The sequence below is a fragment of the Peromyscus leucopus genome, chromosome 14, assembly GCF_004664715.2.
Source record: "Peromyscus leucopus breed LL Stock chromosome 14, UCI_PerLeu_2.1, whole genome shotgun sequence".
Classification (NCBI taxonomy): Eukaryota; Metazoa; Chordata; class Mammalia; order Rodentia; family Cricetidae; genus Peromyscus; species Peromyscus leucopus.
The window spans coordinates 4308771-4334883 of NC_051075.1; the positions used below are offsets into that span (position 1 = coordinate 4308771).

The window sequence follows — 26113 nt, forward strand, 5'->3', positions numbered from 1 at the left end:
AACCCCCGGCTTAGAGGACTGATCGGCTATCTAATGCCCATTGCTGTCTGTTAATTAAAATGGTTCTGCAATAAGATAAGACACTTGACCCTTATGCAGAACCAAGGAGGTATTAAATAACATTAAGAAATTATTATTTATATATAAATCAATCAAGGATGGAGTTTTTGGTCCACCAAGAGGGTCCTTTTCCTCTTCTCAGAGGGTCCTTTTCTCAGATTTGGGCTGCACCCTAACTCACAAGCCCCTTTTCTTCTGTTCTCATTCGGCCTTGGGATCTTTTCCATGTCACTCTTCTTTGCCTTCTCAGGAGACAGCAAGCCCTAGCTTTATTGAAGCTGCTAAGATATGGAAGACTTAGAGAATACTAGCTGACAGCCAGCCATTTATACCTAATAGACAGGCAGTCCTTACACACTCAAAGATCTGCAGAATATGGCATTTAAAATGTTACTCAAAAATCTTATTATATCAGACACAGACTCCCAGATCCTAACAATGACCCAAGGTCTCTGAAGAAGATGTCTCCATTTGGATGATGGCAACAATGACCTCTGGGCAAGTTTCCCAAATGTGACACCTGCCTCCAGGGCCCAGCCCAGACTGTGGACAAACAGCAGAACATCGGGAATTGATTGCACCCCTTTTGCCTAGATAAAATAAACTCAGTCTTCCCTATGTCCCTCTTCTATTGGAAAACTCCCACCTCATGGTCCTGATGGGCTGAAGAGTGATGCTGTTCTGATACTTCTGCTAACAATGTGGAGACCTAGGTATGGCTAACTGGGTTTGGACTGGTCCCTGTCATTTTTAACAGATTCAAAAGCTGCTTGGTCTGTACTCAAATATGATTTTTCCTTCTCAGATCTCTGATTCCATTTGACGACCAGGCTTTGCTTCAGCTGCCTTCTCAGTTCTCTATGTAAAATTCACAGGTCCCCCTCTCCTAGGGCTAGTACTAGGTCTAGACGCAATTTACCTTATTACTGGATAGGATAAACTCACAGAACAAATTTCAATGTAACGTTTTGCTATTGACTGCTCTCAATATATCCTGGTTTGTTTATATGAAGATAGGAAAGCTGACTCACCTCTTCTTAAATTTATCCTTCTCAGATCTGACAGTGTTTAAATGACCCAAGGCAACAAGCACCTTGACGGCCCATTAATAAGTTTCCTGTTAAAAATCTATTCCAGCTGTCCTACAGATACCTACAGTTCCCTAAGAAAAGTTTTCTTACTGCATCAAGAAATTTGGTCTGATGAAAACTAACAGTCTCCAGAGCCCATTTTGACCTCACCCATTTTCAAGCATATTTTGCAGTTTCGCTCCCCTGCCTGGGCCAAGGGGCTCTCCAGATACACTAGCCCCTGCACCAGCTGGCACCAGCTCTGAGGACGCCAATCTCCAACAGAGGATTCCACCTGGGATGGATGCACCCCCACCTCCAGAGAAATGGAAGATGTGATGGCTTCTGTACTCCTAAAGAACACATCCTTCAAGTCACCACCTCTGCAGGCTCAGGCAGGCACCTGTCCAGCAACTGGATCCTGGTTTTCTGTGATGTCTCAGTGAAGGACATATCTGCTCTCATGTCTCACTCACTCACTCTTGTCTCTTCTGTACAACCAGGGCACATCTCCGTTCCACTCCTTCTGGCAGTTATCCATGGCTAGCCCAGCTCATGAGGCCAACGATAACCATCTATCTTTTCTCCTAGCGACCTCAAGGAATGGACGCCTGAGATCTCCACGATGACAGCCAGCTGAGCTTCTTCACTCCGTGTGAGACTCCGGCTTCCCCACTGCCCATTTTGCCCCTTGTCAGCTTGAAGTGGCCTCGAGAATTCAGTGCCCTTGTTCCCCGCTTGCTTCCATAACTCACTTCTTTTTATTATAACCAAATGGAGGGATGCTAATATTCTGACTTACCCTTTGGAATCTCACTCTTTTGATGCTGCCCTGCATCCTGATGTAAAAACCTCCTTCTAAGGAAAAACTCCTCCACTTCCTCTCTCTCTCTTTTGCTTTTCCTCCCATGAGGTGCACACCCTCAAGCTCTCCTTTCTTTCTTTCTTTCTCTCTGTCTTTCTCTGTCTCTCTCTTTCCTATCTTCTTCTTCATCTCTCTATTATAACAAACTCTCCATGTGGATGAAGCGTCTGGGTTGTGAATTACTGGCCGCTGCCGCCACCATGCCCGCATGGCATGCATCTGCCCAGCCCGTTTCCCCGCACTCTTGGATACCCTCCAGGTACCCCCCCTCACAATAATTCATAACAGACTGTGCCTTGAGTTGTGAGTTACACCAAATCCTTTCTCCTTTGGTTGCTTTTGTCACGATATTTCATGATAGCAACATGAAAAGAAACTAAGACACACAGAGAGAAATCACACTGTAATTACAGAACGGTGAACAAGACGGCTTGTGTTTTAATCCTATGACTACAGGATTGGAAGTAAGAGCCAGAGACCAGCTATTCCTATTTCCTTATTAGAGGCTACATTTTGTCAGGCAAAAATGTGAAGAGCAGAAATGCCTTCTTTAACAGCCCTAATCACCAGACGGTGAGTGATAGTAAGTGTTCCCAGTATGAATTCAGCAGCCATCTGCAATCTTTACATTTGAATAGTCAACCCACTTTCAGGTTAATCAGAAACAATGCATAAACAAATGAGAAAATTCCATGCTTCTATTAAAGAACTACCTGGTAACTAGACTATCATGTATTTCAAAGCAGGTGGGTTTTGTTTTATTATAGAAACAGAAAAAAGTATATATTCCTTCATTCATCATTCCGTCTAGCATTCCTACCAATAAAAGCAAACAGGATTCAAGTCAGAACATTTAGCTTTCTGTTAGCAACGGAAAGAACGCTTCCCCAGCAACAGGAAAACCCGAAAAGGACATCTATTTTTAAAAATAAAATGTGAAACCCTCAGCATTTTGCTGATTTAATGAACTAGACAAATTACAAATCTTACCCATCCAAAAGAGGTGAATGACCTTAGAGATTCAATAGACTGATCCCACACACCCTTATTTAATTATTTACTTTGCTCTTATATGTAAACAGGGTTTTTTTTTTTTTTTTTTTTTTTTTTTTTTTTTTTTTTTTTTTTGGTGTGTGTGTGTGTTCTTTGTTTTTGTTTTTTTGTTTCCCCCATTTCTTCTGAGTTCTGTTCAGGCTATTTGCACATATGGCTTCCTGAAGCAGGAGGTGTCTCATCTGAAGGGAAGGTGGTAATGCAGGTTCATTACCATACACAGAACGGTTCACAGCAGCCTGTGCACTGTGCAGCTGCGTGGCTTGTAAGAGGTGGTGATGAATGTGCTTGTTGAGGAAAGTGATAGGAAAGAAACTGCAGCTTGCTTCTTGTCAGCGAGTATCACAGTTTTAAAGCAGAAAGGAGCCTTGAGAAGCTTTTGATTTGTGGCCTAGGCTTTGTCCAGTGATTATGACAACAAGTTGTATTATGGGCTGTAGAGCAGGGCTAATTCTAACTCTATGTTTCAATCTACCTTTACAGAAAAAGAAACTAAAACTTAACTGGTGATTTCTCACTTCAAGAATTTTGTTCTATTAATACCAAGAGGCAGGGCCACACTGCAAACATTCTGTTCTCGCTTTATTTTTATTCCATAGGCAATAATTACTCGGGGCACATGTGTGATTTCTCCTCCATTTAGTTGTTTGTCTATTTACTACAAGTAGTTTTCAGTTTAAAAATTTCACTGAAAACAAAAATATCTTTGATGAAGGGGTGCAGGCATGGCAGACTAACTTTGTGCCGCCTGACACATCGCTATGGGAAAGCAGTAGAATTCTTAGAACAAACAGTTCAAAGAGCCAGCAACCCTAGCTGTTCGGCTACCAAGACAGGAAGCAATATAATGGCAGTCTTTGATTTCGCCCTTCCTCTGTAAACATGGAACCAGCTGAGGTAAGCCTTATATAGGGAGACTAATAGAGTTCGTCCTGAACTGATTCCTTTTCTCATTTCCTCCTTTAGAGACAAAAACAGGAGGTCAAAGTCTTCACACTTGTGATTCATGTCAAGTTGAAGACAAAAATGTTTGAAATATTTCAGTTTTAAGTATCACCTTAATGCATCTGAATATAAATACAGACATAACAATCATTAATCATCTACTTCTATATGATTTACATACGTGTCTATATAAAATGATATGTATATATATCAAAGATACATGCACATATGTGCATACACATTTCTTTAACTATTGACTGTAGTATTGTATTTATTGTATAAAGTTGAGCAAAATATTTTAACTCTCTGGCTTTACTTTTCTTCTTTGTAAGATGGGAATAATAACCGGTATTATCTTGAAGGGTTGTTGTGAAGCACTTAGAATCTGGCACACAGTAAAAACTTAGTAAGCATTAGGTGGTTAGGTATTATAGAGAATAAGTTGATTCAATAAAATCACTGGCTGCTCAGATCTACAGACAATCATGTAAAAGCAACTTTGTCATGTACTTCCTCTTATGTTTTAGGGTCACTAGAGCTTTCTGTATGCTATTGTAAAGCCGAGTACATGACATTAAGCATTTGTGAAGACTCATGGAACAGCACAGGAAGAAAGGCAACATTCACAAATTAAAAACAAATCAAATCAAAACAAAACAAAAGCCTAAAGTAAACCATTTAGATCACACGGATCTCAAGAGCAAAAGCAAACCTCCACCAGGAATCTAACTGTATTATAAACACATGAAACGATCTCACTGAAGGTTATGGGACAAGGGGTGCTGAACTAAGTAACTCTGGAAATGTTTAAGGCCGGTAAAAGAGCTTTTTTAGGTGTCAGTTCTGTACTCTGGGTGATAAACGCTTTCCATGAGAGTACATGCCAATAATTCTGATATTACTATACACACATTTATAAATGCATGTGTGTGACTATTTGCATGTGCTTTTGTGTGTATGTGTGAGTGTGTGTGAGTGTGTGTGAGTGAGTGTGTGTGTGTGTGTGTGTGTGTGTGTGCGCACTAGGAGACAACATCTGGTGTCACCCCTCAGGAGTGCTGTCCTCCTTTCAGGATCTTGTTTGCCCTGAAGTCCACCATTTCCTGGGGTGACTGGCCAGTGGGCTGTGCCAGCCTCTGAAGTGCCAGGGTTACACATGCATGCCATCATGCTCAGCATTTGTACATGGGTTCTGATGATCCCACTCAGGTCCTCATGCTTTCAAAATTACCACTTTACTGAGTGAACTATCTCTTCCGCCTCTATACACATACTGAAACTGAACAATTAAATAAATAAGTACAGATGATAGGAAGCCGGTCTCTCACTACTGAAGTAGGAATTGCACATAATTAAGGAGAGGAAGCTAGAATGGTCCTTCTGATATAAATTAGAATTGGAGAAATTAGTATGCCCTTTGTTAGTTTATAGATATTAATTCGTATACCCCAGGCTGACCTCAAACTCCTGCCTCAACCTCTCAAGTGGTGGGATTATAGTGTTGTACTAGCATGCCCAGCTATGCTTAGCTTAATATAGATATAGATGGTTATATATAAATACAAATGGGGGTATATACATGTATTTCTGTTCTGGTTTGAATATGAAGTGTCCTCTACTGAGGCACATGCTTCAACAGTTGGTGTCCACCCAAGAGCACTGTTTTGGAAGGTTGTGGAATCTTTACGACTGTGTGGGATAGCTGACGGAAAAGGTTGTCAGGGTGGGTCTCTATACCTGGTTGGTTACATTGAACAAGCTGCGATCTGCTGCTGCTGTAGGCTGAGCTATGACACCATACCACGATGGGCTGTAAGCTGAGCTATGACACCATACTATGATGCTGCTGTAGGCTGAGCTATGACACCATGCCATGATGGGCTGTAGGCTAAGCTATGACACCATGCCATGATGGGCTGTAGGCTGAGCTATGACACCATGCCACAATGGGCTATAGGCTGAGCTATGACACCATGCCATGATGCTGCTATAGGCTGAGTTATGATGCCATGCTATGATGCTGCTGTAGGCTGAGCTATGACACCATGCCATGATGGGCCATGTTTCTTGAAAGTGATTCAAAACTAACCTCTAATTTGCTCTTATCAGGATGTTTTCCACAGCAAGAAGAAAGTAACTCATGTAGTTTCTTGGCTCTATGATTCCACTGGTCTAACATGAACAACAGCTCAAGCAGTAATATCACTTCCAGAGTCCAAGTCTTGTTTCTAGTATTATTTCCCAATTAATAGAACTGAAATTTGTTTGGGATGGCTGATTGTAGGCTAGGCCAAAGAAGGGCCAGTTAGAGCCTATGCAACCAGAAATAGAGGAAGTAGCCAAAAGGAAAACCAACCAACCAACCAAACAAAAAAATACAACAAAAACAAACAAAAAATGGAAGAACCAAACTAAAAATACACCGAATCCCACCCTGATGGGAACTTGGGAAAGGACAAAGGGCAACTAAAAGCACTCCACTGGATAAAAAGGAGAGAGTGGGAACAATGAAGTATCGGACTGTAATTAACAGTATGAAAGAAGTGTCTGTGTGCCCATATCCATAGGAGTGACATGATGTTTCCTGTAGGAGACCTCCCACCCATGCTTGGGTGAGACACTGCAATGAAACCTGATGGGTTAGATGCAAAAGGACAGGAAAGTGGACTTGCAGGGAGAGGGTTTGGGGGGAGAGGAAAGAGGACAAAAGGAGATGCTAAGTGACTAAAATTCATTACTTGTACGAGATTGTCCACAACAAACAAGTTTTTCAAAATACAGAAATGACAACTCTCTCATGGAAAATAATTCCAAGTAACTGTTAACGCACTGTCCCCAGCAAAGAGCAGCACACATTTCCATGTTCTAGGAATGGACTGCACACTGTGACTTCCTTCCGAGGAGCAGGGCCAGGCAGACAGAAGCACTTCACAGTGACAAACCTCCACTCCAGTGAGGTCCTGCGTGCTCTTGGTAAGCGACCTGTGAAACCTGGATCTGTAAGGCCTCGGTCAAATGCTAACCGCCCGCTACTATGCCTGCACTATAAGGCACCGAACAACTGTTTCTGTAATTAAGAATAAAATGCTTAAACGTTGTCTACATCTAACTTTTTTTTTTTTTTTTTGGTTTTTTCGAGACAGGGTTTCTCTGTGTAGCTTTGCGCCTTTCCTGGAGCTCACTTGGTAGCCCAGGCTGGCCTCGAACTCACAGAGATCCGCCTGGCTCTGCCTCCCGAGTGCTGGGATTAAAGGCGTGCGCCACCACGCCCGGCTTACATCTAACTTTTGCAGTTTTAAATACACAAACAAAACTCTGTGTTTGTATAATGCATGGGAGGAGGGGCACGTTCATGTGCTATGGCATGTGCGGGCAGAGGACCATGGGCGGCAGCCCCTGCCTTCTGCTTCATTGGAGGCAACGTCGTCTCTGGTGTTTTTCCTGATGCGGATTCCAGGCAAGCTGGCCTCCAAACTTCTCCCTGGAGGAATAGCAGGGTTATGGATCAGAGCTACCTAGATCAGCTTTTCACTGGTTCTGGGGATCAGAACTCAGGTGCTAGGATTTGAACAGCAAGTATTTTATACACTGAGCCAACTCCCAGGCAAAGTATTTGTTTTGAAAACTATTGATTGGAATACCATTAACTTATTGTATGACTAAAGTATTAGCTTTTACATATTTGTAATATGTACTTCTATATAGATCTTAGTGTAATTTTATTTTAGAGCTATTATTGAAGAGATATATGAACATTACCATTTTGTGGCTTTTATGTGCTGATAGCAGAAGCCCCATATTATTTCGTTCTGTCTTAGTATTGAGTTAGGCCAGTATATCCTTGCTGGGTATTCAAAGCTTGACTTTACAGCTCTGAGATTTGAATTATCCGACTAACTTCTAACAGAATGGGGATGCCCTGCTGTCTGTTCTTAAGTCTGCGGCCAATAAGTTACTCTAATCCTGCTTTCCTGACTTGTTTCTGGACTATAGCTAGAGTTTTCCTGGTCGCCTGGCCCATGGTCAGGACAAATCTCTCTCACCCGCCAGTCCTGCAGCCGCTCAGACCCAACCAAGTAAACACACAGAGACTTATATTGCTTACAAACTGTATGGCCGTAGCAGGCTTCTTGTTATCTAGTTCTTCTATCTTAAATTTACCCATTTCTATTAATCTATTCTTTGCCACGTGGCTCATGGCTTACCGGTACCTTACATGTTGGTACTCATGGCTGCGGCTGGCAGCGTCTTCTCTCAGCCTTCCACTTCCCAGAATTCTCTTCTCTGCTTGTCCCACCTATACTTCCTGCCTGGCTACTGGCCAATCAGCATTTAATGATACAGAGCGATATCCACAGCACTGGACTTTGTTAATCAAAATATAATACTTAACGCTCAGTAGATAGAGGACAGTGTACATCATCAGTGGATGACTTGTTTCAAATTTGTTAGAAGTAAGGATATTGAAGGTTTTGTCTTAAAGATGATAAAAGATAAAATTTTGCTAATTTGATTAAGTGAATACATATATTACAATACTACATTATACACTGCTCATCTGTATAATAATGAATTACAAATAAAACTAAATTAGCCTATGGTTCTAAAATTTAAACATGAAAATTGCTGGATAGATGCAATTTGTTTGGGAAGTTAAAGGCATATAGTTTTTCAATTTCTCAAAATGAAATCAGATTCAATTTGTGGAGAGCTGAATATGTAGAAATAGTTTTTGCTTCAAAACCAAAGAAACTGGCAATGGATATTCTCAGTCTCTGGAGGCTTAGACATCAAGGTCAGTGGCTTAACTTTCGCCTTGCCCTCTTCTGTGACATCCTCTCCAGTGTGAGGCTGATCCACAAGCTGTCCAGACCAAACCGCTTGCAGTATCATGTGCTTCTTAAGAAAGCTTGTTTTGATTTAAATGTCTTATCCACAGCCTAGCATCCTCCCATCTCAGGTTTCCTCCTAATCAACTGATAGGAGCAGGATGTCCTTGAGGCCACATGGAATGCAGTTGTGGCCCTTTCTAAACTGGGGCTTACATTGTTTAAATTTTTAGAGTTACTTGCTTCTGTAAGCATTTTCTTTTCCAGGTACATAACTCAATTCCCAAAACTTTCTGCAATAATGTATTTTACTTTATTGCTTTCCTTGCTGGTAAGTTGACCCATATGCAACATATATGTAAGAGGGTCAAGAGAAACCAGGCTTGGTGGTATAGGCCAGTAATCCTAGCTACTCAGGAGCTGAGGCAGGATTGAAAACTCAAGGCCATCCTGGGTTACAGAGTGAGTTCATGGCCAGCTGGAGGAACACACTGAGACTGTGTATAAAAACAAGGAGTTACAAGACATCTAGAGATATAGTTCATTGGTTATAGCTCTTTCCTAGCACACAATGGGGCCTAGGTTCCTAGTACCACCAAGAAAATACACAGTTCACAGCCTATCCTGAGCACCCTCTAGGTCTCCAGTGACTGAAGTGATGATCCCATAATTACAAAATAAGAATATGCAATGTTAGTTTTTAACTAGTTCAATTTTCAACACAAAGGATTTGTTTCTAGTTTTCATTAGGGTATTTTCCTGAGGTCTCTTAGGGAATGGCTCACCATTCATTTAAGAAACACTGGGCATCCACTCTACACCACATGCTAGTCCAGTATTTTGGCCACCAAGGAGACATCACTGAACATCCTGATTTCATGAAGCTTGCATTCTCCTAGAAGGCAGAAAAACAAAAAAACAAAAAAACAAAAAAAAAAACTAGCGAGCATAACTACTATGAAAAAGAGAACAGAGCAAAGAAAGGGAGAAGGTAGGGAAGGGGCAACACTTTAACCGGGAGCCAAGGGTAGGTGTCTTTGCTGGCATTGGTAAAGATTCTTCTGAATAGTTAACTGCTCTAAGGTCTTGGGCAGCAGGACGTCCAGTTATTCCAGGGGCAGGGAGCAGGCCTAGTAGAAATAAGTTGTGCGGAAGGTGTTGGGAGGTGGCTGGTAGGTGGAGATTGGGAAGCCAATCAGAACAGGATTTTTAAGGCTACACTAAAAGATTCTGGCTGGGAAATTTGATTGGAAGGGCTGGTAATCTTGGTTTCTTCCCTGGCTCACACAGTTCTGAATGCAAACCTTGTTTATACTCACACCCAAATTCCACTCTTCCCTCCTGCTACACAGGGTCTCACTTATCCTGGAACGGCCTTGAACTTGCTTTATTTTTAATTGACATTAACCCTGAATTTCTATTCTCCAGGCTCTATAGCCCAAGAGCTGAGGTTATAGGCAATTGTTACTACACCTGATTTATGTGCTGCTGGGGATTTAACCCAGGTTTTGGGCATGTTCAGCAAGGGCTCCTAATTTACCACTTTTTTAAAAAGTGAAAACAGCCTGGCGATGGTGGAGCACACTTTTAATCCCAGCACTCAGGGGGCAGAGGAAGACAGATCTCTGAGTTCAAGGCCAGTTTCAGAACAGCCAGGGCTACACAGAGAAACCCTGTCTCAAAAAACCAAACCAAACCAAATAAAAAAAACAAGCATCCCTGCCCCACCCCCAGCAAAAAAGAGAGAAAGTATCTTGCTTCTATGAAGGGAAAACCATGGAGAAAATAGAACAGACTACTCAGGCCAGACACCTAAATTACAGTTTTAATTCACTAGTTGCTATTTTAAATATTAATGAACCTTCTGCATTCTTATTTACAGGTCGAAACAGTATCTGTTTCCAGGTTCTTTGTTGTTTCTTCTCTTGGTTTCTCTTAGCATCAATGCAGTTTGTACTTTTTAATCTTGTTTTCTATTTACTTACAGACTAATCTGCCAACACTGGAAATATATTTTATTGTATTGAAGAAGCGAGAATGCTCTTGTTCCAGCAAAAGAGAAATTAGATATAAGTTGCAGAGTAAAACAAAAAAACTACTTTGCTATTACATTGAATGGAACAGGCAGTTTCTAATTTTGAAAGTCTAAATGATGGCTTAAATCAATTTTTCTTTGGGTAGACACAACAGAGGGAGATAATACAGGGTTTGTAATGCTTTACTGACTGTTATGAGAATTTACGAGTACATCCTTAAATTACATTTAGCACAATAGTAGCATTGTTAAGGGCAAAGATTCCAGGACAGAGGAAGTAACTGCTGGCTTTACTTTTCCACAACCCCTTTCATAAACCTTTTGTAAGAATGCGATGCAAGTGTTTTATTTCTCAAGTCCAAACACTTCTCAGTTTCCTTGCAAATTCGTTTGTAACAGCAGAGGTTCTTCAGGAAAATTACTTCACAGTAATTCAGAAAAGAAGCGGGAGGTTTTACTATTCACATTAGAGGTGGACTGAGAGGCGTCTGGGTCTCAGGAGCTACAGTCACATTATTTCAGAGTTCAGTCTCTATTAATTCGCGACTACTCACAGAGACATCTATCGAAATGTGTTTACTCTGACACATAAGCACATTACATACAGCTTAAAATAAAAATCCCAATAAAGCTGTGGAGAGAGACTGCAGCTATCGGGCAAAAGCTGCTGGATTTTCAAGGGTGGAAGAAACACTAAACTTTCAAGCTTAGGCAGGTTCTGGCCAATCAGCAAGGCAGCAGCCCTATCTGTGCCAGGATCAGGGGCGAAGGAGGTCTGCGGGGATCACGTCTACAACCTGTCGCGCCCAGCACAGGCGTCCCTGAGCGCTGGGAGGACGGGGACAAGTTCCTGCCCAAGTTTCGGAGAGAGGCGCGGTGGCGCGGGCGGGCGGGCGGCAGTTTCGGCCACCGCGCCTGGAGGCGGCCGCCGAGCGTCCCGAGCCCTCGGGGCGGGCGGGCGGACGTCTCCCCGGGGTCGGGGAGATGCGCGGCGGCTCGCAGCCTCCGCGGCAGGCCCCGTCCGCGCCGGGGTCCCGGCCAGGCGCGCCGGAGCCGGGTCGCGTGCGGCCCAGCGCCCGCCCCCGTCCCTGCGCGCGCCGGCGCCATGGAGACGGTCACAAGACGCCCGCGCCCGGCGCGCCGGCCAATGGGAGCGCACGTCGCGGGGGGACGCGGACGTCGCTCTTCCAAGATGGCGGCGCGTCCGTCGCGAGCCGCCGGGCCGGGGGGAAGCCAGCGGAGCCGAGTCAAGCCGCCGCCCGGGACAGGACTGAAGCAGCAGTTGCCACCGTTGGCGGCGGCCCGGGCAGTTTCCGCTGCTGCGGCGGCTGTTGCCATGCGGCAAGGCTAGGGAGGACCTCACTCCCCCGGGGTGTAATGATGTTAACGGAGGTAAGCGGCGCCCAGTGTTTACCTGCGCGGCGGGCGAGCGGCCGGCGCCAGCCCGTCCCCGACGCCGCTCCGGGCGCTGGGCCCGACCTGCTCCGCGGCCCGGCCCGCCCGGCCCGGCCCGGCCGCCGGGATCCCACAAGTGCCACCGAGTGGGCGCGGTGCTGACTCGGCAGAGTTCCACCTCCTCCGGCCGCCGCTCCTGCACGGTGCCCGCGCCCCGCTGCTGCCCTGCGGCGGCCGTGGCCCCCCGCGTCCCGCCGCCGGCCCCCGTCCCCGTCCCCGGGCTGCGGGGCCCTTCCCCTGCCGCCTGGGGCGGCATCCTGGCCGTGGCAGCCGGCCCGAGCGATCCTGCTTTCCGCCCGCCTCTCCTCTGACTGCTCGGCGAAGGGAGCCAGGTTCCTCCAGCTACACTCGCGAGCCGCGTGCCCTCCTCCTCTGCCCCCACATCCCGTCACGTTCCTGCAGTCTCCTGATCCCAAAGTTCAGATTGTCATCCACCTCCTTGACTAGCGGGTGGCCCCCTGGCTTCTCTCTGTGGAACAGTGTCTCTCATTTGACCTGAAATGGAAGTAGGGCAACGGTGATGAACCAATCAGTTTCCCTTTTCTTAGTGCCCACTGTCCAGTGCAGACACCAGACTTTGAAGGAGTTTGCCTGCACTAGCAATCCTTGAGGGAGAAGAACTTGATCGGTGCAACTAGTTTAATGACCGGAGGTGACAGAGCTGTGTGAATGGTCTGTGCAGGTGTGGACAGCTGACGCTTGTGGATTTGAGGAAACCCTAGAACCTGCTCACTTTTTAGGTTCTGTGAGGATCCCGATGCTAGGGACTGGTTTGGACATTTTTGTGTGTGAGCTGATGAATAAACAGTGTTAATGATCACTGGGAAGCAGTCCTACACCCACCAAAAAGGAGATAAAGGATTTGAGATGACTGGGTGGCTTTTACCCTGTTAAAAGCGATGACGCAGTGGGACAAACTGGACTTTCCAAGTCTTTGGAACTTGTCTAGCTAAGAAGCTAAGCACTTCATCTGTGTCCAGAAGCTGGCATATATGATGCTCCTGGGGAGTCCCTCCTGGTTGATGGTTAACTGATGAACCATACATTTCTAGGAGATGGAAGTTCACCTTATGTTTCCCAGTTCTACATTTTTTTAAAAAAAATTTCTGGTTACTTTATTGTCACAGAACATCATTATATCATAAGTTGTCATTAGTTATATATTTAAAAAGCAAATAGCAATTCAGTTTCTTTTATTCTGATATTTCGGTAAGAAGTTGTCTTATATTATTTTAATAACTTTTCACTGTTGTCTATAATGTATAGTATGAAATGTCCACTTGATAAAACTTTTTAGAGTTTTGATCTGTTCACAACGAAAGTACTCTGCTTATACAACTGTCTTGATTTCGATAGACTGAACATTCATTCTAAACATATGTATTTTTATATGAGTTAATGTTTCAGTAAAGCATTTTAAACAGGTCAGAGATGGTAGTAAGCTGTCCTTTGTTGCAGTGTGTGTGTGTGTGTGTGTGTGTGTGTGTGTGTGTGTGTTCCACTGGTGGCAGTCCCTGCAGTTATCAAGCCTGACTTTGGGCTGCCTCTCTAAAGTAAAACTCAGATTAAATTGTACTTTGATCTCATCTGTGATTTTCAGTAGACATTTTATAGATAAGCTGACTGAAGCCCAGAGACTTGTCCAAGGTCAACAATTGTTAGTGAAAGAGTTGAAACTAAAAATCTGGTTTCCTGACTCAGTTCAGAACCCACCACTTTCCTCAGCTGCCTTTCAGTGAGTAGTTTTCAGCTTTCTTGACCAATTTTAAAACCTCTTACTTCCTTGTCTGGATGTTGTCAGCAGTTGAAGAGAAGAGAATTCATTACTTGAGACTTTTTGCTGAACTTAGCTTTTTTGTTATTTTTTTTTTAAGCCTGGTAAACAGTCCCATTTTGAAACATTAAAAATACAAATGACTTTGTGTATGTGTCTGCAAGTGGTGAGTTACCCCAGCCGGCAGGTCTTGGGATTTAGGGGAGGTGTCTTAGTTAATATTAGATCTCAATATAATCTACAGTGCTGCACTGCATCATGAGAGATTCTTCTAACCCTCTTACTAGTCAGGTGCAGTAGGCGGTCTCCCTGGTCAGCAGGCGGAGTTAAGGTAGGTGATACTGTCACCATTAGCATCCTGACAAAACAGGTTGAGGAGGTGAGAATAACTTGATTAAAAACCAGAGAATAAGAGTCACACTTAATCCTCTCATTCAGAATTCTGTGCTGTGTCTCCCCAATGTAGAATCCCTCTTTTCCCTCTCCTTCCTCCCTGCTCCCTTCCCCTTCTCCCCTCCATTCCTGTCCCCCCAGCCTTCCCCCCACCGCTTTTCCATTTCTCATATTGTTACTATGTTGGTCTTAATTAAAAACAAACAACCAAATGGGCATACATAGATAAATGATCATAATATCAATAATAAGCATTCATATGAAACTATTCAGTTTTACATTTGTCAAATTATATATTTAACTGAAACTTCAGAAAAGAGATAATGCGGGAGTTATTCATTAAGAGCTACTTTAAATAAGGCAAAAGAGAAAATTACTCAAATAAGCAAACTAATATGTATATTATAGAACTTTGAAACCTGTAAAAGATATTAGTGTGAATTGGAAGTATAGGCCTAGTTAGGCAGTTCTTATTTTTAACTTTTGGCTTCATTTTTTGCTTTAAAATTTTTTGAATGCAGTTGAATTATTTGAAAGACTTGTTGTTTTGTATTTGTGTGTCTTCATATTTTCTATCAGGGATGATGAAGCTACTTTTTAATGTCCAGTTAAGATTTCTTCCTCTCTTTTGGTCCCAGTTAAGACCTGAGTTGTCGTAACTACCCCAGAGTCACAGCCTAGTACAGCTTTTCAAATAAAGAAAACCTGAAAAGTTTACTAATGAAATTCAGTGATATCTAACAATATTTTAATACTGAGAAACTTCACACTAATTTTCATCAATGTTTCTCCTATAACATTTGCAAAAATTTATATGTTTGAAAATTATTTGCTTAATATTTTCTGGCCTTTTGCTTATTAATAGTTAACTTTACATCTCAAAATAGGGACTTTTTTAACGTCAGAGTTTGTTTTAATTACTGTGAATTTTCTCAGTATTAAATCTTGTTAAATATCACTGAATTTCATTAGTAAACTTTTCAAGTTTTCTGTATTTGAGAAGCTGTACTAGGCTGTGACTCTGGAGTAGTTACGACCGCTCAGGAAAGGTGTAGGTGATGGGGAATGTGTGCTCAGTTGACTCTGGGAATAACGGCGTGAGGCGGTTTGTCTGGTCGGTGTCAGTCAGTTGCCATTCTGTGAGTGCACAGATGATGAGCAGGCGAGGTGGTTCAGACCTGCAGCTCCAGCACCTGAGACCTGGAGACTCGAGGGCAAGACCAGTGAGTGGTTCTGACGCCAGTCTGGGCCGCATGAGGCCAGCCTCAAACACGACACCACAACTCCCAGAGAGGGAGAGACAGAAAGGGCCGCACGTGTGGATGTGGGACACTAAGTGAATTTTAAATAAAGTAGTGTTTTACTTCAAGGTTAACAGATACGAAATAGGTGGAAAAGGCCTTAATGGTAGGACTTTTAGAAGTCCCAGCTTGTTAAAGAATGAAAAGGCTTTGTGGTTCAGATAAATTAGGAGGCTACTTGTTCAAAGAAAATGAAATCAGTTTCCTCTCTGGAGGGCTGCTTATTGCTTTCCATGGGTGATTGACTCAGGAAGAAAGTGATGCAGTTATAGCCTATGGCAAAGTTATGTGACCATGGAGACTTCCAGAAATGCTCGTGTTACATGTGCTGAAGCTGTGAGACTGAGTGGATGGTTGCACATCACGGAAGGGCCTGAGCTGCTAGAGACTTTAAGTACATGACTGTACACATATACGTGCCTGTAAGTACTACGTAAAATATGGCTGGATTTTATTGATTAGTGTATTTATGGTGGAAATACTCTTGGGATCGATTAATCCTAAAACTATATGAGCTGCTTCTTTAATTATTAATTAATGACATTGTAAAGGCTGCTAACCAGAACAAGAACTCGGGAGGCTTATTGGTATTCAAGGCATGTGAAGAGGTGTGAAAAGGACTTTATAGAAGGCGTGGAGACTTTCACTGGAATGACCCTGGTTTGCTGGTGTACACTTTCCTTGTTTGGCTCTTTAGAAGAGCTAAGCTGAATATTACTTTGTTTTGTTTTGTAGAGATAGGGTCTCACTGTACAGACTACATAGCCCTGTCTGACCTGGAACTCACTATGTAGACCAGGCTGGCCTTGAACTCAGAAATCTGTCTGCCTGCCTCTGCCTCTGGAGAGCTGGGATTAAGCCACTCACCTCAAAACTCCCTATTTGAAACTTTGTAGCCTTTGACCAACCATTGCCATGTCTGCTGGATGAACTCTGGTAATGGTCACTCTTGCTGTGAGTTTATTTTGTGGTCTCTCTGTGAGATTTGGAAGCACTTCTTTCCTTGCTTGGTTTACTTCGTTTAGCATGGTGTCTTGCATGTTCACTGTCTTGTAGTAAACGATCCCTCTATTCGTCCTGATAGATGCTTAAGTTGATTACCTGTCTGGATGTTATTAACAGCGTGGTCACGCACACAGCGCACATGTCCCTTTGACATAAAGTTCTTTAGGTGTGAACTGCAGGTGCGTGTAGTAACTCTGCTTTGTTTTTGAAGAGTGGCCGTGGGTCCTATTCTGTGCCAGCTGTGCTGGCTTTCCTGCTGCTGTTGGTATCCTGGATTGTTTTGATAATAGCTTTTTTTTTTCTTTTTGGTTTTTCAAGACGGCTTCTCTGTGTAGCTTTGGAGCCTGTCCTGGATCTTGCTCTATAGATCAGGCTGGCCTCGAACTCACAGAGATCCGCTTGGCTCTGCCTCCCGAGTGCTGGGATTAAAGGCGTGTGCCACTGCCGCCCGGCTCGATAGTAGCTATTTTAACAGGTAGATATGAAGTAATATCTCATTGTAGATTTAATTTGCATTTTTCCCATGGTGAACAGTTTTTCATTTCCATGTTGGCCATAGTAGGTCTTTCCTGTCCTTTGATCGTTATTAAAATGGGTTTTCTTAAATTGTTTGAATTCTTTATGTTTTAAACTGTAGCCCCTTGCTAGAACGATGGTTGCAAATATTTTCTACCATTCTGTGAGTTTTCTACCTTTAACATTTATTTATCTTATTTATTGCATACACATGTGGTTTTGTATGCATACATGCATGTGTGTGTGGGCATGTGCACATATGGGTGTGTGCTTGCCTCTGCAAGTGGAAGCCAGGGGTTTTGGAAGGGTGTCTTTCTCTAGTGCTCTCTGCCTTACATATGAGACAGAATTTCCCTGAACCTGGACCCCACTGATTCTGCTGGGCTAGCTGGCCAGTGAGCCCCTGTATCTGCCGGTGTCCATTGCCCCCACAGAGGAGTGACAGACAGATTTGTGCTGCTAGGTCTGTCTTATATGCTGGTGCAGGGGATCTGAGCTCCCCATCCCTGAACTTCTATTTGGGGCCCTGTGAGATGGCCCAGCACATAAAGGCATTTGCCATACAAGCTTGTTGACCTGAGTTTAATCCCTAGACCAAAGAACTGATTTTACAAAGTTGTCCTTGGATCTCCAGAGTATACTATGGCAGGCATATTTTCCTCCATCATGTGCTTGTGCATGCGTGTGCACATACACACACATACACAAAACAAAACAAAAACCCTTAAGGTGTACTTTTATTTGGAAAATAATAATGATATATATATATTCAAGAATTTTAAGGGACTTGACTTTTGTATTTTTTACACATTTTCAGAGGTTGGACATTAACATAAAGTGATTATTTTTATTATTTTTAATTCACCATGCCTATATTCTCTTTTTCTAATTCCTTTCTGTTGCAATAGGGTCTTAGCATATAGCACAAGTTGGCCTTAGACTTTAGATCCTTCAATCTTAGCCTTTTGAGTTGGGGTTATAGATCTGTGTCACATGCCTCCTGTCTACACAGAGGTGATACTATTGCAAACAAAAGCAAAATAGGTGATATTTTAGATAACACCTACAACCCTAAACAAGCCTTTTGCATGTTATGTAAGTGCTCCATCCCTGACCTTATACCCCAAAGTTTGATGATCAATTCCCACACAAATTTATAAAGGATTGTGTAATTGGATTATGATGAGAAGCACTACAATATTAATTGCTACATATTTACAAACGTTCCTATAGTTTATCTTGGGGAAATAAATGGCAGGGAGTAGGAAATAAGTTTCAAGAGTTTTCAGACCTTTATACATACATGGTCGTTGCAGGAAGTTTTGCTGTACGTTTCTTAATGTAACACTACCTGCACTTCTCTGCATACTTTCACAGATAGTAAAGGTGCTATGTTCTAATTTAATCCTCCCGCTACGTGTCGTCCTCATGCTTGCTGAGGATTTGTGTCATTTTTAGTGCACAGTAAAAGTCTTGAGGGGATATGTGAAGTAGATTGCGATAGGCGGGATCCGTGAGTTAACTAAGCAGCAGTGAAAACTAGAGAGCACGAGCTAGAAAGGAAGAAACTAGGTTCTGCCCTTCAGGCTTCCCTGTGCTGGCACTAATGAGCCATTTGATGGAGAAGATAAGCCACTTCACAGATTTCTTTTTTGAGCAAGCTTCCCAGACTATGGGTTTAAAAAACTGTGTCTTGAAATTTTGTGGTTTCACAAACTATTATGTATTTCTCACTTGACAGTACTCTAGCATTAACTTTAAATTTCAGAGTCAAGTTTTATTTTGATAATATTGTCTTAAATACTTAGAAGAGGGAACCTTGAATTGAAGCAAATGATAGCTTTTAAATCATTTTAAACCTTTAACAAATTGTTGTAATTGAGCAAATGCATATGTTGGAATAATGGTAATGTATACGTAAGTCTGTTACTAATATTATTGCAGGAGTGAGACAACCTGTATGCTGAGCATTATAAGGGATGAGTCACAATTCCCTGTTTAAGATGGGATCCTGAAGTAGTCCTTTGAGCTTTGTAAGCATTCGTTTCCTTCTGAGTAAAACTGGGATAATAATACCTTGGTAAATTCACAAAAAAGAAAACTGAAACTGGTTGTTGTAGATAATATTTATAAGGCTTTAGTTAAAATTGTATTGAAGGTAGACTTGTTTACCAAGTGGGAGTATGGCTACCCTGTGTTAGAAGAATTCGAGTAAGATCTGGTGATGTGAGTCACACTAGAAACTTGTGCTCAGAAGCCTCACTGTCATGGCTCAATTGAGTTCTGTGCCACTTGGGCCATCAGAACTGAAGCCTTAAATTCTTTTGTCAAAATGAAACAAGGAATCTTATTAAAGAGTGAAATCAAGAGAAAAGAGGTTGGAGAATGTGGTTCAAAGTAGAGTATGACTTGACTTACCCATCCAACTCCAGGTGAAGCTAGCTGTTAGTGCATTGGATGCTCTGATTCAGCCTCTTACAGCTGGGGTGTGTCCTGTCTTCTCTGCTGCTGCAGGTGCTCTAAGAGAGGACTTCTGTGAATCTGTGTTTGTTTTTTAGTGGCTGCTCTCTGCCACTAAACTAACCCTGTCAGGCCTTTGAATCTGTTTTTGTTTTGCTAAAGACTCTTAAGTATCCTTAGAGTAGTCTTATCACATTTTACTGATAGACTGCCAAATCTCATTACCCTCGTGAAAATGATACTTGCACCCTGGTCTGATCTCCACGTACTTTCATTCATTTATTTGTTTGTTTATATGTTCATTATTTTCCTACCACTGTGAGTCCTTAGATTGATGATCAAAGTTGTGTCCCTGTAGTCTAAACAGAACTTTAAATTGGGTACTTCACACTAAAGTATGTGTTGACAGAATAAATATTAAACATCCCCTCAAGAATAATTAATATGAGTGGAAAATAACTTAGATAAGATTGTCTACAATAAACTTAAGGTATCACAATAATTACTTTTAATGATTGGCTCTTATTTGTCTTAGAAATCTTATATAGTTAAGTACATGGCCTGAACACTATGTTTCTAGAGACTTGGATTACCTCTCCCTTCCCCCCGGATAAAAAAGAGTGAGAAAAAGAAAAAAAAAGAAAAGAAACAAACAGGTGAGCAGGGAGGGTCTCAGTTAGGAAGGTAAATGTCTTTGTTTTTCGGACAGAGAAAAATACCGTAACAGGTTATTTAATAAACTATGAATTTGACGAGGTAGATTTTTATCTTGTGTCTTTGACTACATGGTATTCTGATTTCATGAGTTCCTACAATTTTTATTGCTGATCTAGATACTTCTGTAAAGGCTTTGTTTAGAAAAGTACAAAAAGGCTGATTTTCATGACTTCATTGAATGCTTCAGTTTGATGATTTTTAATGCTATGTTTACGAGTATGTATGAATAAAAATAACCATTGATTTTAGAGTTAGAAATTTGGGGGCAGGCACATTTCCAACATGTGCAGGTGCTATCAGTCTCTGGATTCTATTGCAGGCTTCTTAGTCATACAGAGCACTGCTGGGCTGTTTTGTCCATCTATTCACCCATTGTTTACAGAGTACTGTGTACCAGGAGAGTTTGCTCTTGATAATCGGTTTCTACTCTGTTCAGCTGGGGAAGCTAACGTGATGATCTCCATACCATATTGTGTAGTAGCAGAAGCCAGTGTGTGCCGACTGACATAGCTCATTATTGCTGACTTGATAACTGTTTCCTCCAGTTTCCTGAGACACTTCAGTCTCGTGCATTTCTGAAAAACCTAAGGTGAATCTTGACTCTTTGACGTTACTCTCATATTTTTGAAAAGTCCTTGGATATTGCTCTGTTTTATCTGCTTTTGTTCCTGAAACATTGAGACTATTTTTAGCCTGCTTGTGGTTTGGAAGAAGATAGATATGTAATCCTTTGCATTGTATGTTTTTAAGTTTTCTTATTGTTGCTATTTGACAACAAACATATGCAAAACATGGCCTTTCAGGTCACCATCTCTTGAGGCTTTCAGGTTGTAAAATGGATTGAAGTGGAAGAGATAACTGTGAAACAGAATTTCAATATGTTTCAATTATTACATAAATTTTATAGGGTAATGATGTGACTTCAAGATGTCATGATGTATGTTACCCAGTGTTTCTACAAGCCATAAGGTACTTTGTAGTTTGTTCTTGATTTCTGTTTCTGAACTTGAGATATGCTTTTTCCTTTTTCTTCTTCTCATAACAAACAGCATTGATGTTTAACCAGACTGCAACTGTTGTAGAATGGATTAGTGTTTTTATGTTACCTTTTCTTGCTTTCTTGCTTTTTTTTTTTTTTTCCTGAAGTGTTCAACACAGAATACTGCAGTAGTCTGATCCTGTTAGAAGGAACTTGGCTAGAGAGAGGTTGGGGAAAATATAAATAATTAATATAAATATAAAAATATAAAGTAAAAATAGAATACATAAAAGGTACAGAACTAAACAATAGCTAGAAATTATTAGCATTAATTAGTGCATATTAATTACATACAGGTTTTAGAAAAATGAATAAGCTTTGAGAATATTTTATGGCTTGTTAAATTTTATTTTATAATGGAGGAAAGCCCACTCCCCCCATGAATTTCCAATAGCTTAGAAAGTTAAATAATTAACACTCATGTAAAACTTTTGAATGTTTATGGACTTAGGTTATGCTTGTATAGTCCTCTAATGCTTCGTGGTGTTTGAATGAGAATGGTTTTCATAGGCTCATAGGCTCATACGTTTGAATGCTTGGTCCCCAGTTAATGGGAAAGTTTGGAAAGGATTAGGAAGTGAAAGTTAGAGTAGGTGTGTCACTAGGTTCAAAAAGGGTTTGTTAAGGGTTCAAAAAGACTTGGACCATTCCATTGTGCTACCTGCCTCCTGTTTGTGGTTCCACATACAAGCTCTCAGCTATTCCTGACACCTTGCCTTTGCTCTGCCATCATGGACTCTAGCCCCCGACACCATAAATCAGATTAAACACTTTCTGCTATAAGTGGCGTTGGCCATAAGTTTTGTCACAACAATTGAAAAGTAGCTAAGATGCTCTCTGCATATCACAAAGTGACTTCTTAAGAAGTATGTGTGCTTTGGTTAGGGGGATGGCTGGCACCAGGTTATTTGAGTCTGAATATAATTTTTGTCATTCTAAACATTTCTTGACCTTGGTGAAGTACTTAGCCTTTCTGAACTGCAGTTTTCTCAGAATGAGTTATAAAACTCATTCATAGTGCTTTTCCCACAGGTTTTTGATGAGTGTTAAGTGAAGTAATATATGCTAAGCCCTGTTTAGAACTGACACTGAGTAAATACTATGCTTTATGATTATTTCTTTGGATATAAATAGCAAGTGGTTTATTTCTTAAACTTAGAATTTATTGCTTTGAGTTGTTTTCTGTTTTGTCTGTGTTTCACTGAAGAGACTAAAATGCTGAACAGCCTTGTCCTCTTTGAGCCAGATAATCTCATATTGTCCTTTGTCAGTTTTTTAGTAACTTTTAAACTTAGCATTATGTTTCAAGTGTGAATTTTAAGAATTAGATTTATACTTAATTTCAAGTGGAAATCAAGAAGATTGACACCTATATAATATAAATTGGTCATAATCAGAAAATTTAGTTAACAGTTATGTTTCATTGGTCCACAAAAGCTTTATGAAAGGAAAGAGAAAATTATAGTACACTCACTCACATTACACTCTCAAAGTGTCGTTGTCATGCGGTGTTTTGATAGAACTGCTGTGGCTCTTGTCTGCTTGATACAGGTCATGTGAAGTAATTCCAAACAACTGAAGTAGAAGTCTTAGTCAATGAGTATTTTACAACTCATTAAATTCTGTTGACGTTGTTATAAGGACCTGCAAGGTGAGGAGCAGTAGAATTAACCCCTCCAATATGCATGATGTAAAGGGCCAAGTTATTGCAAATATTTGCTTATGTAAATAGAAATTGTGGATTTTTAAACATATAAATGATTTCAGTCTCTTTATTCAGCAGATGTCCAGGCAGGCTCATGTAATAGTAAAGTGGTTTTTGTTCTCAGGGAGCCCGGTGTTTCTGTTACAGTAACTTTCTAGACAGTATCAAGTCTTGTGTGGGAATCCATATCTGCTTCTTAACTTTGTATATTCAGCTTTCTTGTCACTGTGTGTGCTGCTCACCCTCCCCACAACACTCCTGCTTCTCTTCTTCCTCCATGATTTAAGGCCTGTAGTGTTCTTTCTGGGAATTTTCTCCCCAGCCTTCACCCTTTTTTTCCCCTCAAATAAGCTGAAAAGGCTCCACAGAATATTTAACATCCATAATTTTTATATTTTGTGTTATACTTATTTGATTGAGTGTAGAAATGTTTTTCATGTTTATTTGCAAGCTGAAAAAAATAAAATAAAATAGTTTTTATAGTTTCTTTCTTTCTTTTTTTTTTTTTTTTTCTCTATGTCGTTTTGGTGCCTGTCCTGGATCTCACTCTGTAGATCAGGCTAGCCTCAAACTCACAGAGATCTGCCTGCCTCTGCCTCTCAGGTGCTGAGATTAAAGGCGTGCGCCACCACTTCCTGTCCGTCTATATTTTTCTTAAGTGGTGCAGTTCAGTGTAATTTCTTTGCACGACTCTTCCTTGAAGAGTCATTTATCTTGATTAAAAAGACTCATCTTTGAGTTAAATGAAACCCATTGGTTTTTAAGTCAGGATCATTGACTTGCTATCTTTAGCCTTAGTGTTATAAAGGAAGCTTATGTTGAACTTCCCTAGCTCTAGAGCATACCCTGAAAGTTACCTTAATACCTGAAAATTCTTGGTAAGATTCTTAAAAAGTACCAAGGAGTTTAAGATGCCAACTTGTTTACTTGTATTTTTTCCTATAATTAATTGAAATTTTCAGTCTTGCTAAATTACTTTTGATTATTCAGATTTATTGTACCTCAGAGATATACCTGTCCCCTATTAATCAAATGAAAGTGCTTGGCAGTCTGCAAAATAATAGTCTAAAATATGCCTTGAGTTTAAAATCAGGCTTAGTTCATTCTTTCATTCTGTGACTTGACCATTTCTATGTCCTTTTGTTTGTTTTGTTTTGTTTCTTTCTCTGTATCTCTAGAGTATAGTTGTTAATGTAACTTACTCATTAAAGGGTTCTCAGAGTTAGATGTAGTTAAAAGCTAGCAAAGGTCCTGAGCTAATAGTAAGTGGTAGCTCATTGCTGAGTTAAAGTCTGCCTGTTATCTAAGAAAGAAATGAGGGGCATCAGTGTTAGGTTGCACAGTACCAATCTTACTTTGTCCACTTACTGTTATTTATTAAATGGCGCTGTTTACCATGTGAGAGAAGCCATGAGGCACAACAAAACCCACTATAAGAGTTTATTAAGGGAAGGGAATAGAAGGGGTGTGCATAGGCCGATGGAATGACTGTGCAGGAAGAGAGAGAAGGAATAGGTGGAACCCGCTTTTATACGTTCCCCCCCCCCACATGCTCATATAGGCTTATGTAGCTATACCATGCATGTGCATAGATTACATGATCACACTGCGGGCAGATTACGTGATCACACAGCATATGGATTATGTAGGACGTAAGGCCCTGGGATGACTAAGCATCTTGCCTGGCTATTGGACAGCACAGGCTTGGCCATGTAGCTGGGGGAGTGGCTAGGAATTCTAACACTTACCATTAAAGAAATGATTTCCCTTTGAATGGATATTACAAAAAAGAAAGCATCAACTAAGAATTGGAAGTGCCAGAAGTAGTCTGTATTTTTTAAGATTTATTTTTATTATTTTTAATTTGTATGTATGTATATGCTGTCTAGTTTGTCAACATGACACAAGCTAGAGTTGTTAGTGCAGAGGCAGCCTCAGCTGAGAAAATGCCTCCCTAAGATAAGGCTGTAGGCAAGCCTGTAGGGCATTTTCTTCATTGCCTGTTGTGCCATCCCTGGGCTGGTGGTCCTGGGTTCTTTAATAAAGCAGGCTGAGCAAATATTGGGGCAAGCCAGTAAACAGCACCCCTCCATGGCTTCTGCATCAGTTTCTGCCTCCGGCTTCCTGTTCTGCTTGAGTTCCTGTCTTGACTTCCTTCAGTGATGAACAGTGATATATAAGCATAAACCAAATAAACCCTTTTCTCCTCAAGTTGTTTTTAGTCTTGGTGTTTAATCACAGTAATGGTAACTCTAACTAAGACAATGTATATATGTGTGACTATGTGCTTGTGAGTGCAGGGGCCTTTGGAGGCCAGAGGTGTCTGATGTCCCTGGAGCTGGAGTTACAGGTGTTTGTGAGCTGTCCAAAGTGAGTGCAGGGAACTGAACTAGAGTCCTCTGCACTTAACCACTGAGCCATCTCTTCAGCCCCAGTATCCTGCATTGTTATAGTCTGTGTCGGTGAAGGGCAAACAGAGGTCCTTTATGAATATGTTCTATTTTGCTTTGTGCCATGAACTGCTGTGGTACAAGTTTTGGGTACTTAGAGAGGAACACTGTTGTCTTAGGGTTTCTATTGCTATAAAGAGACACCATGACCACAACTTTTATAAACGAAAACTTTTAATTGGGGCTGTTAAATGGGTTCAGAGGTTTAGTCCATTGTCATCAAGGTGGGAAGCATGATGGCATGCAGGCAGGCATGGTGCTAGAGAAGGAGCTGGAAGTTTTACATATGGATCCACAGGAAGAGAGTGAGACACTAGGCCTAGCTTGAGCATCTGAAGCCTCAAACCCACCCCAGTGACTTACTTCCTCCAGCAAAGCCACATCTACTCCAACAAGGCCACGCGTCCAAATAGTGCCACTCCCTGGTGACCAAGCATTCAA

General features: G+C 41.5%; 1 protein-coding gene across 3 annotated transcripts in view; it reads left to right on the forward strand.

The window, feature by feature from the left end:
* Positions 1-12019: 12019 nt before the first annotated feature.
* Snx13 (sorting nexin 13) overlaps positions 12020-26113 on the forward strand; it is a 101889-nt gene continuing 87795 nt past the window's right edge. For all 3 annotated transcript variants that reach the window (XM_028878426.2, XM_028878427.2, XM_028878428.2), the window contains exon 1: positions 12020-12249. In XM_028878426.2, coding sequence (XP_028734259.1) covers positions 12235-12249 — 15 coding nt within the window. In that variant the 5' untranslated portion in view covers positions 12020-12234. The remainder of the gene's footprint in view (positions 12250-26113) is intronic.